Source organism: Prionailurus viverrinus, chromosome X (assembly GCF_022837055.1).
Source record: "Prionailurus viverrinus isolate Anna chromosome X, UM_Priviv_1.0, whole genome shotgun sequence".
Taxonomy (NCBI): Eukaryota; Metazoa; Chordata; class Mammalia; order Carnivora; family Felidae; genus Prionailurus; species Prionailurus viverrinus.
In genome coordinates this window covers 105,615,960-105,630,587 of record NC_062579.1, presented here as the reverse complement: position 1 = coordinate 105,630,587, position 14,628 = coordinate 105,615,960, and the positions used below count along the sequence as shown (strand labels likewise).

Genomic DNA, 14,628 nt, shown 5'->3' with positions numbered 1-14,628 from the left:
AAGGGAGCTGCGTATCTTTAAGAGGTTCCAGGGGGCCATGGACCCAGTTACCACTGGCTCTGGAGTCAATGAGCCTGGGTTGGAATCTCAGCTCTGACATTCATCAGCTGTGTAACTTTGAACACGTACCTTAACCTCCCCATGCCTCAACGTTTGCCTCAATAAAATGGGGAGTCAGGGCCCCAGTATGCAGGCACAACTCGGGCCCACCACTCACATTATAATCTACACCAGATAATACCCCTATCTAGTGACCTTACAAGCTTGAAGATTCAGTGAGATGATGCATGCCAAGCCCTCTCAAACATTGCTGAAGAACATGGCCATCAGTACAGTCATTTCGTGGTCGATCTGGCAATATCTATGAAAATTTAAACTTGAGCATGCCCTTTGCTTCACAGGAAGCCATTGGTGAATGGTGACAGCATCAGCGTTACAAACCTCACACCCCAGGCCACGAGGCAAATATCTGAGAATTGGCAAATATCAACCTAATTCCAGCCCCAGCACGGTACCTGACAAACCAAAAAGAGCTTTATGACAGAACAGAATTCCAACCTCTCTCTGCATTAGGGATGTGACCCTGGGACTGCCACTCTACAACTGACAGTGTCCTGCCAGAACAGCACACTACAAAGGCTGGCAGGAAGTGACCGCTTCCCTGCTTCTGGAAGATATCCCCAGATGAAAGCTTCTAGGTATTCTCCAGCCCTACAATATTCTCTCGCCCTCCATTCCTCCACTGATGTCTTGCAAAGGCAAACAAGTACGTGCCTGCCCACACGCACGCATGCGCACACACGCGCACCCCCCCCCCCACCTCCCGCCATGTGCCGGAACCCATACCATCCACCTGCCAGTGAGCTATTTCTGAACTGTCCATGGTGGATGAGCAAATGTTTATTTCTATCCCTGGCTTATGTGATTATATTATCTTATCATCTTTCATGTGGCTAATAAATCTGGAGGTCATCCCACAAGGCGATAATCACTATGAAACCCAAATCTCGATTATGGTTGGTTAACTGCTTTTCTGTTCAACCCCCCAAAATGACGTCAAATACAACGTTTAAGAACAGGTTTTATGATGAGCATAAATCTCCAAGGCTCATTTGTCCTTTAAAGGAGAATGTATCATAATCCCATATTATCTACAGGGCCCCTCCTCTCTGCAATATACTCATATAAAGCCAGTTGCCAAAGGACACAAACATGCAACATGACTACATCAGAAATATAAAAAGATGGCCCCTCGCTATTTTTGAAACACAAGTTACAACAAGGAGATAACCATTTTTACCTTTTGAAATGATAGCACTTTAGACTGAGAATAGCCAGCATTGACAAGCTTGTGAGGAAACAAGTCATTTTAATACACTGTCGTGGGAGCACCAATTAGTACGATCTATTTCTTTAAGTTCATTTATTTTTTAGTAATCTCTACATCCAACATGGGGCTCCAACTCACAACCCTGAGATCAAGAGTAGCATGTTCTACTGACTGAGCCCGCCAGGCGTCCCAAGCATGTGGCTCTTGATCTTAGGGTTATTTATAAGTTCGAGCAACACACTGGGTACAGAGATTACTTTAAAAAAATTAAATCTTGGGGCGCCTGGGTGGCTCAGTCAGTTAAGCGTCCAGCTTCGGCTCAGGTCATGATCTCACGGTTTGTGAACTCGAGCCCCGCATCGGGCTCTGTGCGGCCAGCTCAGAGCCTGGAGCCTGCTTCGGATCCTGGGTTTGTCCCTCTCTCTCTGCCCCTCCCCCACTCTCGCTCTGTCTTTCTCTGTCTCTCAAAAAATTAATAAACATTAAAATTTTTTAAAAAATAAAAATAAATAAAATCTTTAGGGGCACCTGGGTGGCTCAGCTAAGTGTCTGACTTTGGCTGAGGTCATGATCTCATGGTTCATGAGTTCGAGCCCCACATCAGGCTCTCTGCTGTCAGCACAGAACCTGCTTCAGCTCCTCTGCCTCCCTCTCTCTCTGCCCCTCCCTTGCTCATACTTGCTCTCTCTCTCAAAAATAAACATTTTTTTAAAAATCTTTAAAAAGAAAAAGAAGGCTCCTGGAGGAGGATCAATGTTTTTTAGCATATTCACAAAGATGTTCAACCAGCACAATAATTCAGTCTTTTTTTTTTTTTTTTTTTTGTAAACTCTACTCTCAACTTGGGGCTGGAACTCATGATCTGGAGATCAAGAGTTACCTAGCTCTGCTGACTGAGCCAGCCAGGCTCCCCAATACAGTCTTTTTTTCTGACGGGCAATTTGCCAATATCTATGAACACTTTCATTGTGGATAGCTGTGTATATACTTTTGACCCATCAATTCCATTTCTATCAATTTATTCTAGACAAATGTACATGTATACAACAATGAAAGTACCAGGATATTTATTGCGGTATTGTTTGTAATTGAGAAAAAGTAAGAATATTTGTATGTCAGTCCATAAGTGACTAGTTAAGCAACTGTTACCTCTGTATAATGGACAATTAAAGCAAACAAGGTAGATCGATATAATCATGGAGAGATTTCCAAGGCTCCATATTATATGAAATGTGAGTTACATAAGTATAGACAGAATATCATCCTACTGTTTAAAATAAGAGAAAAATATGTGCCTTAGCATAGAAAAAAAGCCAGAAAAACACACACCAAGCAGTTAAGAATGAGTATCTTTAGGGGCGCCTGGGTGGCTCAGTCGGTTAAGCGGCTGACTTCGGCTCAGGTCATGATCTCGCGGTCCGTGGGTTCGAGCCCCACATCGGGCTCTGTGCTGACAGCTCAGAGCCTGGAGCCTGTTTCAGATTCTGTGTCTCCTCTCTCTGACCCTCCCCCGTTCATGCTCTGTCTCTCTCTGTCTCAAAAATAAATAAATGTTAAAAAAAAATTTTTTTTTTTAAAGAATGAGTATCTTTAGGTGTGAGATTTAGGGGGACTTTTACTTTCTATGTTACTTATTTCAGTAATATTTGCACTTTTTATTTTTTTGTTTTTAATGTTTACTTTTTATAGAATTTTTCAAAATTTTATTTATTTTTTGATAGAGAGAAAGAGACAGAGCGTGCGTGGGGGAGGGGCAGAGAGAGAGGGAGACACAGAATCCGAAGCAGGCTCCAAGGCTCTGAGCTGTCAGCATAGAGCCTGACATGGGGCTCGAACTCACGAGCCATGAGATCATGACGCTTAAACAACTGAGCCACCCAGGGCCTTAATGTTTATTTATTTATTTATTTATTTTTTGAGAGAGAGAGTGTGTGAGAGAGAGAGGGGCAGAGAGAGAGGGGAACAGAGGAACTGAAGCGGGCTCTGTGCTGTCAGCAGAGAGTCCGATGCGGGGCTCAAACTCACAAATGGTGAGATCACGACCTGAGCCAAACTCAGACACTTAATGGACTAAGCCACCGAAGTGCCCCGATATTTGCAGTTTTTATACAATCATGTGTTAAATTTATAATCAGAAAAATAAAGATGGATGGATGGATGGATGGATGGATCGATCGATAGAACCACTTGTAGCCATACTTGAGACTCTGTGTTTCTGGGGGCAGAGGTAAGGTCTACCTGGATATGAGCAGAAGTTGGTGTAATGGAGTCCAAAGAACCAGCTCTGAGTCCTAGGTCTGCCCCTTGCTCACTGCATGAACGTGGACAATTAACGCACGAGAAAGCTTTTAGGACAGTGGCATTTAGTGAGCACTGTATGAATGTTAAATACACCTACGTCACTTCTTTGTGTCTCATTCCTCCATGGTAAGATAGGAATAATAATTACCGTCCTCGCAGGGCCATTGTGAGAGATGGCGCAGTAGTAAGTGCCATTTAGGTTTTATGTATGAAATGTTTATAAACTGTGAAGCCCCGTGTAAATGTCAGCTGCCATGTTCACCACTGTCATTATTAGAAGTCTCTTTCTTCTCCCAAACCTCTTTTGTACCCTCACACAGGCAGGAGCGTCTGCACGGAGCCCTGCTGCAAGCCCCCGGGCCCCCAGCTGGGGCTCAGAGGGGACCAGGCTGTGCCGAGGCGGGACAAGGGCTTTGCCCTTCTGTTTGGACTGGCGAGCAGCGTTCTCAGCTGGGCCTCTCCAGGGCCTGCTTCAAAGGCCACTTGTGCCTTTGCATATGATTTAACTATCCATTGCAGATGTCTGCTTGGACGCTGCCATCTGTTCCCTGGCAATTTTCAAGCCCAAATTGCATGATTGCTCCCCCGAAGCGTGTTCCCTCTTGATTTGGCTCCTCTGTGTCTCCTCGCCCCTATCCTGTTTCCTTTTATTTTCAATTACATTTATTGTTTTCCTCACTTAAAAGAAAAACCCTGTTTCTTCCATTATAGAAGTGATACTGTGCATGCTTTTTAAAAGAAAAAATGGAAAGCAGTAGAAAAGTAAAAAGATGAGAACAAAGTTAGCCAGAGCCCTACCACCCGGAGACAACATGTTGGCAAATTTCCTTTGGCGTTCCTTTTCTGCCGTGCACGAGTTTTGTTTATTTCTACGTGGCTGAGATCATATTGTATGGAAAATTTGGTACCCTGCTTTTCTCACGTAACATGATGACATAAGTATCTCCCATGTTAGGAAAAACTTATGAGCCTCGTTTAAACGGCTCTGTTACAGCCCTGGGAGTGCCAGGCACCATTTTATTTACATTGAGAAAATTCACATACTACAAAATTCACCATATGAATCGTTTTAAAGTGTACAGTTCAGTGGCAGTCAGTACATTCGTGATGGGATATGACCATCACCATTATCTAGTTCTAGAACATCCTCAGCCTCCCAAAAGGAAACCCCATATCCGTCAAGCAGTCAATGACCCTTCCCTCCTCCGTCCTGCTGGCAACCACTAATCTACTTTCTGTCTGTATGGATTTGACTATTCTGGACATTTCATATAAATAGAAACATCCAAGTGACCTTTCTAGTTTCTAGTTTCTTGCACTTCGCATAATGTTTCCAAATCCATCCATGTTTTAGCACGCATCAGTACATCATTATTTTTTTTTAAGATCTTTTTTTTTTTTTTAAGTAATCTCTACACACAGCGTGGGGCTCGAACTCACAACTCTGAGATCAAGAGTCACACGCATTTCCAACCGAATCAGCCAGGCACCCCAATACATCATTATTCTTGATGTGGAATGACATTCCATTGTAGGGATATACTACATTTTGTTTACTGACTCATCTGTTAATGGACTTTTGGGTTGTTTCTACCTTTTAACTATTATGAACAGTGCCTCTGTGGACACTCATGTCATTTGTTTTGTGTGAACATGCCTTCGTTGCTTTTGGGTACATATCTAGGATGGGTCACGTAGTAATTCTATGTTTAACTTACTGAGTAACAGCCACTGGTTTCCACAGCAGCCACTTCATATTCCCTCCAGCAGTTTATAAGGGTTCTAATTTCTCTACTTCGTCACCAACATTTGCTATTTTCCATTTCTTTAAACTAGTATTATAACCATCACAGAGGGCGTGGAGTGGTGTCTCCCCATGGTTTTGGTTTACATTTCCCTAATGACTAATGACATTGAGCATCTTTTCATGTGCTTGTTGGCCATGTGCATATCTTCTTTGGAGAAATGTCTATTCAAGCCCTTTGCCCATTTTTAAGTTGTGTCATTTGTCTTTTTGTTGTTGAATTGTAAGCACTCTTTATATGGTCTATTTTTTTAAATTTTTTAATGATTATTTATTATTGAGAAACAGAGAGACACAGAGCATGAGCAGGGGAGGGGTAGAGAGAGGTAGAATCCGAAGCAGGCTCCAGGCTCTGACCTGTCAGCACAGAGCCCAACGTGGGGCTCGAACTCACAAACTGTCAGATCATGACCTGAGCCGAAGTTGGTCACCCAACCAACTGAGCCACCCAGGCGCCCCTGTTCTATTTTTTAAAAAATGTTTTATTATTTATTTTTGAAAGAGACAGAGCACAACTGGGGAACAGGTAGAGAGACGGGGACAGAGGATCCAAAGCTGACAGCAGTGAGCCCGATGCGGGGGCTCAAACTCACAAACCGCAAGATGACCGGAGCCAAAGTTGGACGCTCAATGGACTGAGTCACCCAGGCGCTCCGATAAATATTCTAGATCCTAGGACCTTATGAGATGTGTGACTGGAAAACATTTTCTCCCATTCTCTAGTTTGTTTTCTCAGTTTCTTGATAGTGTCCTTTGATGCATAAATTTTTAATTCAGATGAAATCCAATTTATCCATTTTTTCTTTTCCTGCTTATTCTTTTGTTGTTGTTGTTGATTTATTTTGAGAGAGAGAGAGCAGGGGAGGGGCAGAGAGAGAGAGAGAGAGAGAAAGAATCCCAAGCAGGCTCCGCACCGTCAGCAAGGAGCCTGACACAGGGCTCGAATGTACGAACCATGAGATCACGACCTGAGCTAAAATCAAGAGTCAGATGCTTAACTGACTGAGCCACCCAGGCGCCCCACTGCTCATTCTTTTGGTGTCGGTTCTAAGACTCTATTGCCAAAACCAAGGTCATGAAGATTTCTTCCGTTTTTTATAGTTGTTCTTACGTTTGATCTTTCATCTGCTTTGACTTAATTTTTGTACATGGTGTGAAGAGGGAGCCCAACTTCATTCTTTTTATGTGTTTATATGTATATGTGTAAGTTTACATGTCCAGTTGGGCTAGCACCATTTGTTGAAGAGACTATTTTTCCCCATTGAATGCTCTTGGCCCCCTTGTGAAAAATTAACTGACCATACATATATGCATGGGTTTCTTTCTGGACTTTCCATTCTGTGCCATTAACCTATAACTGTTCTGATGCCAATAACATACTGTTTTGATTACCATAACCTTGTAGTAAGTTTTGAAACTGGGATGTGTGAATTCTCCAATTTTGTTCTTTTTCAAGATCGTTTTGGCTATTCAGAGTCCCTTGCAATTCCATATGAATTGCACAATCATCTTTTCCTTATCTGTTAAAAAAAAAAAAAGCCCTTGGATTTTGATAAGATTTGCAATTAATTTGTAGATCTCTCCGGGGAATATTGACATTTTAATATTAAATCCTGTTATCTTTTTTTTAAAGTAAGCTGTATGCCCAATAAACCCAAGATCAAGAGTCAAATAGCTCTACTGACTGAGCCAGCCAGGCACCCCAAAATCATGTTACCTTAATATTAAATCTGTGAATGTGGGATCTTTTCCATTTATTTAGGTCTCCTTTAATTTCTTTCAGCAATGTTTGCAGTTTGAATGTAGAAGTCTTTCAACTACTTGATTAAATTTATTCCTAGGTATTTTATTCTTTTTTTTAATTTTTAAAAATGTTTATTTATTTTTTTTAGAGAGAGAGAGAAAGACAGAGCGTGAGTGGAGGAGGCGCGGAGAGAGAGAGAGGGAGACACAGAATCTAAAGCAGGCTCCAGGCTCTGAGCTGTCAGCACAGAGCCAGCCGCGGGGCCCGAACCCACAAGCCACAAGATTATGACCTGAGCTGAAGTCGGACACTTAACCGACTGAGCCACCCAGCCGCCCCATAGGTATGTTATTCTTTTATATGCTATTGTAAATGAAATTATTTTTGTAACTTTGTTTCAGATTGTGCCTTACTAGTACATAGAAATACCACTAAATTTTTGTGTGGATCTTGTGTCTTGCAACTTGGCTGAATGTGTTTATTAACTTAAATGTCTTTTTTTTTTTTTTTTGCAGATTCTGTAGGGCGTTCTATATGTAAGAACATGTAATCATCTGCAAATAGAGATGGTTTTACTTTTTCTTTCCAGTTTGGATGCCTTTTATATCTTTTTCTTGCCCAAGTTCTCTGGCTAGAACTTCCGGTAATGTTGAATACAAGTGGTAAAAAGTCTTGTTCCTGATCTTAGGGGAAAGTTTTCCGCTTTTCATCATTAAGTATAATGTTTACTGTGGGCCTTTGCTAGATGGTCTTATAAGCTGGAGGAAGTTCCCTTCCATTTCTAGTGTGGCAAGTGTTTTAGTCATGAAAAGGTGTTGGATTTTTGTCAAACTTTTTTCCTGCATAAATTCCACTTGGTCAAGGTATAGAATCCTCTCAATATATTGCTGGATTCAGTCTGCTAGTATTTTGTTAAGAATTTTTGTGTCTAGGGGAACCTGGCTGGCTCAGTGGGTAGAGCATGAGACTCTTAATCTCAGAGTCGTGAGTTAAAGACCCATATTAGATGTAAAACTTACTTAAAAGAAAAAAAAAAAAGAAATTTTCAGGGGCACCTGGCTGGCTCAGTCAGAAGAGCATGCGACTTTGGTCTTGGGGTTTGTGGGTTCAAGCCTCATGTTGGATGTAGAGATGACTTAACAATTTTTTAAATCTTTAAAAGAAAGAATTTTGCATCTATACCCATAAGGGATATTGGTCTGTATTTTTCTTTTCTTGTGGTGCCTATGTCTGCCAGCTACCTTTTTTTTTTTTTTAACTCTCTACCAGATTGATAGAGCAAACGATTGTGTCCCAGGTCTGTCTCTGGCAGATCCTGGGGGGAAAATAAAACTCTTGCTATAATGATTACTCAGTACGTAATTTTATTTTGCTTTTTGCTAAGTTCCAAAGCTGCTCTGCCTGGTGATGCCATGTTTACACAATTTTGAAGCAGAACTGAATTCACTGAGCATGAAGTAACGCCAGTTTTTCCCAGAATGCTCCAACTCTTGTATTGGCTGATTTTTCAGGGCAGTGGCTTAACCAGAGTCTTGGCCCTCTACTGCCAGTTTCCAGTGCCCAGCATCATGGCTGGTACATAGTAGGTCCTTTATAGCTATTTTCTGATCAATGGTTTGCCCACCATTAGGGCACTGAGTTGGAGCCTAATGGATGGCAGATAGAGGGCCGTTCCTTGTGCAAAGGCATCAGAGATGTGAGCGAAGTATCTGACATAGAATGAGAAGTTCTGAACTGTAAAGTTTCCTCTTCCTATCGGACCCCCAAAGTCACAAATACATTCATTTTAAAAGTCATGGAGTAAAAAGCTTAGAATTCTAAGAGACAAGCAATCCAAATGATTCTTTTTCTGCACAACCCCTTAATTTTCTGCAGACAGCATTAAGCAATCATCAGATATATCCTGTATTTGTTTCTCTGTCCTCTCTAGGCCATGTTTCTCCTTGCAATGTTAAAGTGTTTCAAAACTTAGGGGCCTGAGATTCTAGATACACTGCCTTGAACCATCTTAGGGGGAGTGGACGAACGAAGCTCATCACAGTCTGGCACCATAGGCATGGCCTGGTCTCTGTTTCTCCCCCCGATGAGGTGACCCGCTCTCCTCTATTTTACTCAAGATTTCCAATCCAGAGAGCCTTACTGAGCAGTCGTTTGGGTGCTGTAACAAAGTACCACAGACCAGTGGGTTGAACCACAGACATTTATTGTCCCACAGCTCTGGAGGCTACCAGCTGACATCAAAGTGTCGGCAGCGTCCTTTCTTTCTAAGGGCTCTGAGGGGCAAAACCTGTGCCTTGTCTCTCTGCTAGGTTCTGGTTTGCTGGCAACATTCGGTGTTTTGTGACTTCTTTTGATCTCCCCCAACCTCCACCTTTGTCTCCACATGGCCCTCTCCCTGTATGCGTGTCTGTGTGCAAATTTTCTTTTTTTTTTTTTTTTATTTTTAAAATTTTTTTTTTCAACGTTTATTTATTTTTGGGACAGAGAGAGACAGAGCATGAACAGGGGAGGGGCAGAGAGAGAGGGAGACACAGAATCGGAAACAGGCTCCAGGCTCTGAGCCATCAGCCCAGAGCCCGACGCGGGGCTTGAACTCACAGACCGCGAGATCGTGACCTGGCTGAAGTCGGACGCTCAACCGACTGCGCCACCCAGGCGCCCCGAAATTTTCTCCTTTTATAAGGACACCAGTCATCTCAGATTAGGGGCCCACCCTACTCCAGTATGACCCCAACTTTACTTAACTAATTACGTTTGCATTGACCCTACTCCCAAATGTGATTACATTCTGAGGTGCTGAGGGAGAGGACCTCAACATATGAATTTGGGGGGGACACAATTCAATTCATAATACTGCATAAGGCTCAAGGCCCAGCTTACCACCTGGAAATACCTCCTATCAGAAGGGGGAGACAAGGCAGAGCAAATTTTAGGGAAGGGACCCACCAGAGGCATCGGCTGCTTTTATACCCTGGAAAATCTGCCCACCCTGAGGACGGGCATTCTGCAAGGGTACACCATGCCTGCCTCAACTGGGAAATGTCAGCACTCGCTCCTAAAAGGGGAGGGGGCAGACCCTCATTTCCATAGTATGCAAAACCTATACCTGCACAAACTCTCGCAAATGAATGTTCAGGAGCATGGAAAACTCTTGTAGACCAGGTCTGAGTTCTAGCAGATCCGTGGCTGTCTGAGTTGATCTATGGATAGGTGCTTGATACTGGGGAGCTCCGTTACCCACAACACCATGGTCATCACGTGAACAGCCATAGGGAATGGGAGTTACTGCCTGATACCCAGTGCCTACACTTCCCGCTGGTCTTGTGAGTAACCGGCTAACCTGTGGATAAGCCAGATCTGTCATATGTAAAAGCATCCACCTTTGAGCCTCATTTCTGTCACCAGTCACTAACCACAGAGTTTTCCAACACACCTGCTCTTCCAGGCCACAGGACGCTGACCACATATGGGGCCTGTCAAGAATTCTTCTCAAAATAGGAAGCAGAAGAATCACCCCCACATAGGTAATGTGATTGTTCCTTAAATTTTGGGTCCAAGGCCCATGTCTTACCCAACAAAATGGATGTCTTTACTCAGAAAGCCAGAAGAACCCTGGAGAATTCATCTACTCAACTATGTATCAGTGCTAGAGTGAACTCATATTCACCTCAGGTCCTTGGCCCTAATCGGCTTACATTCCTGAGAGAGAGGTAGTCAATAAACAAGTAAATATAAGAATTACAAATTAGCGATGAATCATGGGAATCTACTCCCGAAGCCAAGAGCACACCGTATACTCTGTATGTTAGCTAACTTGACAACAAATTACATTTAAAAAAGAAAAAAAAAATTACAACTTGTGGGGTGCCTGGCTGGCTCAGTCGGTAGAGCTTGTGCTCTTGATCTCGGGGTTGTGAGTTTGAGCCCCATGTTGGGCGTAGAGATTACTTAAAAATAAAATCTTAAAAAAAAAAGAATCACAAATTGTGAAAAGTGCTCTGAAGGAAATGAATAAGCTGATGAGTTAGCTAATGGGGATAAGGCGAATGGGAATATCTACATTAGACAGGATAGTTTGGGAAGACCCCTCTGAGAGAAGAGTCGTTTCCACCCAGTTCTAGGAGACTAAAAACAGCCAGGGCTACAAAAATGTGGAGTAAGAGTGACCCAGACATGGGTAATAGCATATATAAAGGCCCTGAAGTAAGACTGTGCTTGACATGTTCAAGGAATAGGAAGGAAGCCAGCACGTCTGGGGTGGAGTGAGAGAGGCAGCATGGTAGGAAACGAGGCCCAAGAAGCAGTGGAAGACCAGATCACGCAGTGCTTTTTAGGTCTCATTAAAGAATTTGGACTGGGGTACCTGGGTGGCTCCGTTAGTTGAGCATCCAGCTCTTGATCTCAGCTCAGGTCACGATCTCATGGCTCGTGAGTTCGAGCCCCACATCGGGCTCCTCGCTTAACAGAGCGGAGCCTCCTTGGGATTCTCTCTGTCTCCCTCTCCCCCTGCCCCTCCCCTGCTTCTCTCTCTTCCTCTCGCAAAATGAATAAATAAACTTACATAAAAGGATCTGCAGTTTATCTTTAAAAAAGAATTGCGATTGTATTCTAATTGTCATGGAAATGTATTAGCAGGTTTTGAGTAAAAAAAAAAAAAGTGACAAGCTCTGAGTTGACACGTTAAAGGATTGCTCTGGCCGTGGTGTGGAGAATGGGCTATAGCAGAGCACGAGTAGAAGCAGGAAGACCAGTGAGGAGTCTATTTCAGGTTTATTCCTCATCTCCTGCTCCATTCTGCAACTATTCAGTCCCTGACCTGTCTTCATCCATTCTTGCTGGCTCGGCTCTCAACCCTTCAACCTTAGGACAGACTTGGTTTCTTCTTTTTGACCCTTGGTGTTCTTCTAGGAACATGGCTTTTTTCCACACTCTGGCTCCATCCATTTAGAGCATCTGAGTCTTGTGCCCAGTGTTGCCCTTAGCCCTCTATCCTACAATGACCCTCACAGTTGGGGAAGCTGGTGACTCGTCCGGAGCCTGAAGGGAACCGAACCTTAGTTATGCCATTGTTTCAAGGACAGAATCCTCCCCCACCCCCCAGGAAGAAAACGATGAGCTTCTCGCCAATTGAAGAAAAATTAGAATTAATTATTTGATAACCTCAAAAAAAAAAAATCATTGTCTCGACCCATGGTTTTGAGACTTAGTCTGGAAAACCTTGTGAATGCTTTAAAATGACTTCTTGGGGCGCCTGGGTGGCGCAGTCGGTTGAGCGTCTGACTTCAGCTCAGGTCACGATCTTGCGGTCCATGAGTTCGAGCCCCGCATTGGGCTCTGGGCTGATGGCTCAGAGCCTGGAGCCTGCTTCCGATTCTGTGTCTCCTTCTCTCTCTGCCCCTCCCCCCTTCATGCTCTGTCTCTCTCTGTCTCAAAAATAAATAAACGTTAAAAAAAAATTTTTTTTTAATAAATAAATAAATAAATAAAATGACTTCTTCAGGTTGAAAATCTGCCTATCCATCATAATTTCCATTGACCAGTGACATTCCTCACAAACTCATTCTCATTTTCCAGGACAACACATTCTTCCACTTTTTTCTTTCATGACTACAGGAAAGACTTCCAGATCCCTCTGTTCCTAGATCCCTCTATTTCATGCCCCGTGACCCCTCAAAAAAAAAAAAAAAAACCACGTAGAGTCTGTGTCACATATAGCATCACCAAACAGGAGTTCAAAAATGTGTGATTTCAAGTTGCATTAATTTATTAAATAAAACAAACTTAGTGAATCAGCAAATAGGTACCTAATGCCTAACCTGTGGGTCAAGTCCTATGCTGTATGTTTTGGATAGAGAAATGGAGAAAACAGCTTCTGGCCTTTGAGGAAACAGGCAGAGAAAGATAAATCAACATCTTAGCAGGTAGTCAAGGCCAGGTGACAGAGTCGCCGCTGTGCCCCATAGGTCCCATTTCAAGCTTTATTATGAGAAACATGGTTTCCCATCAGGCCCTGCACACAGCAAGAAGCCAGTCAGTGTTTGTTGTTGATGGTGATGATGATTTGGTGTTTTTCCAGAAGATTAGCACTCAATCTGAGGGCTATTCAAATTAAACCCCAGGTCTATTTCATCAAGAATTGTCACTCACTGGCATGCATGACCTTTTAGCTAAAGACTGATGTGCTAAGTGAACAATGTTATCAACTGAATTTACTTAATATGGACCAAGTTGCAGCCTTCCAGGACGACCTTTTCCCCGAAGTCTCCAAATTACCAGCTACTTCAGTTCAATTGTCTTAATCATCTATTCACTGCAGAATAAAAACAAAGACAGAATCTATCTCCAGTCCTGCCACAGAGCCTAGGCAAGGTCTGGGCCACCCCAGAACAGATGCCTGTTTGTCACCGTGGATCAGTGACCAGCTTTTGGCACGCCTCAGTTTCCCCATCTATATTCTATGATTGATTGTTGCCATGTAAAGGAGATAAAGGTGATATCATAATCAAATAAAATAAAGAAATACACAATATATACATAATAAAATAAAGTAAAAGAAAAGAATAATGACCGTATAAAACAATTTTAAAAACTGTTGGATTTAAAATACATATTGTATTTTTAAAAAGTTTTTTAATGTTACTTATTTTAGAGAGACAGAGAGAGTATAAGTGGGGAAGGGGCAGAGAGAGAGGGAGGCACCGAATCCGAAGCAGGCCCCAGGCTCTGAGCTGTCAGCACAGAGCCTGGTGCGTGACTCAAACCCACAAACCGTGAGATCATGACCTGAGCCAAAGTCAGATGCTTAACCGACTGAGCCACCCAGGCGCCCCTAAAATACATATCTTAAAAGAAAGAAAGATGATATTATCGTGCTGCAGGGAACTTTAAATACAGCATTTTGCATGAGAGAAAACAGCCCAAAAGAAAACTGAAAGCTTCTTTTAAGTGTGCATTAGCCATCAAATGGCATTTCAGAGCTGCATTAAGAAATGTCAAAGACAGCGCCTGCCTGGCTCAGAATTTGCTTCACGAATTTGCTCACACAACTTTTGACCTCGGAGTTGTGAGTTCAAGCCCCATGTTGGGTGTGGAGGCTACTTTATTTAGGAAAAAAAAGAAAATGAAATGTCAAAGACAATCATCCAAACTACTGGGTACTTGAAGCCAGTTTTCTATCAGTCTTACACAATCCTGAGTGAATGGATGCATTTACTGAAGTTTCAACTTGTCCTGCAGCCATATTGACCCAAAGGAAGCCGTTGAGAGGCAGCCCCACGACTTTGCAAATGGTTCATTTCACCTACTGTATATAAGACATTGAAAGAAATCACAAAAGTACATTTTCTTACCTGAGAGAAAGGTACCGCTCAACATGAGAATCAATCCATAAAACTTCTGACATATGATGTGTTCTTTCATTGTGTAAACCTGTGTTCAAAAAGTCAGAAA

General features: G+C 42.7%; 1 protein-coding gene across 1 annotated transcript in view; it reads right to left on the bottom strand.

The window, feature by feature from the left end:
• Window positions 1–14,628, bottom strand: part of LOC125157347 (adhesion G-protein coupled receptor G4-like) — a 38,956-nt gene that overhangs the window by 1,350 nt on the left and 22,978 nt on the right. Inside the window, exon 4 of the mRNA XM_047843964.1 lies at window positions 14,529–14,607. Coding sequence (XP_047699920.1) covers window positions 14,529–14,607 — 79 coding nt within the window. The remainder of the gene's footprint in view (window positions 1–14,528; window positions 14,608–14,628) is intronic.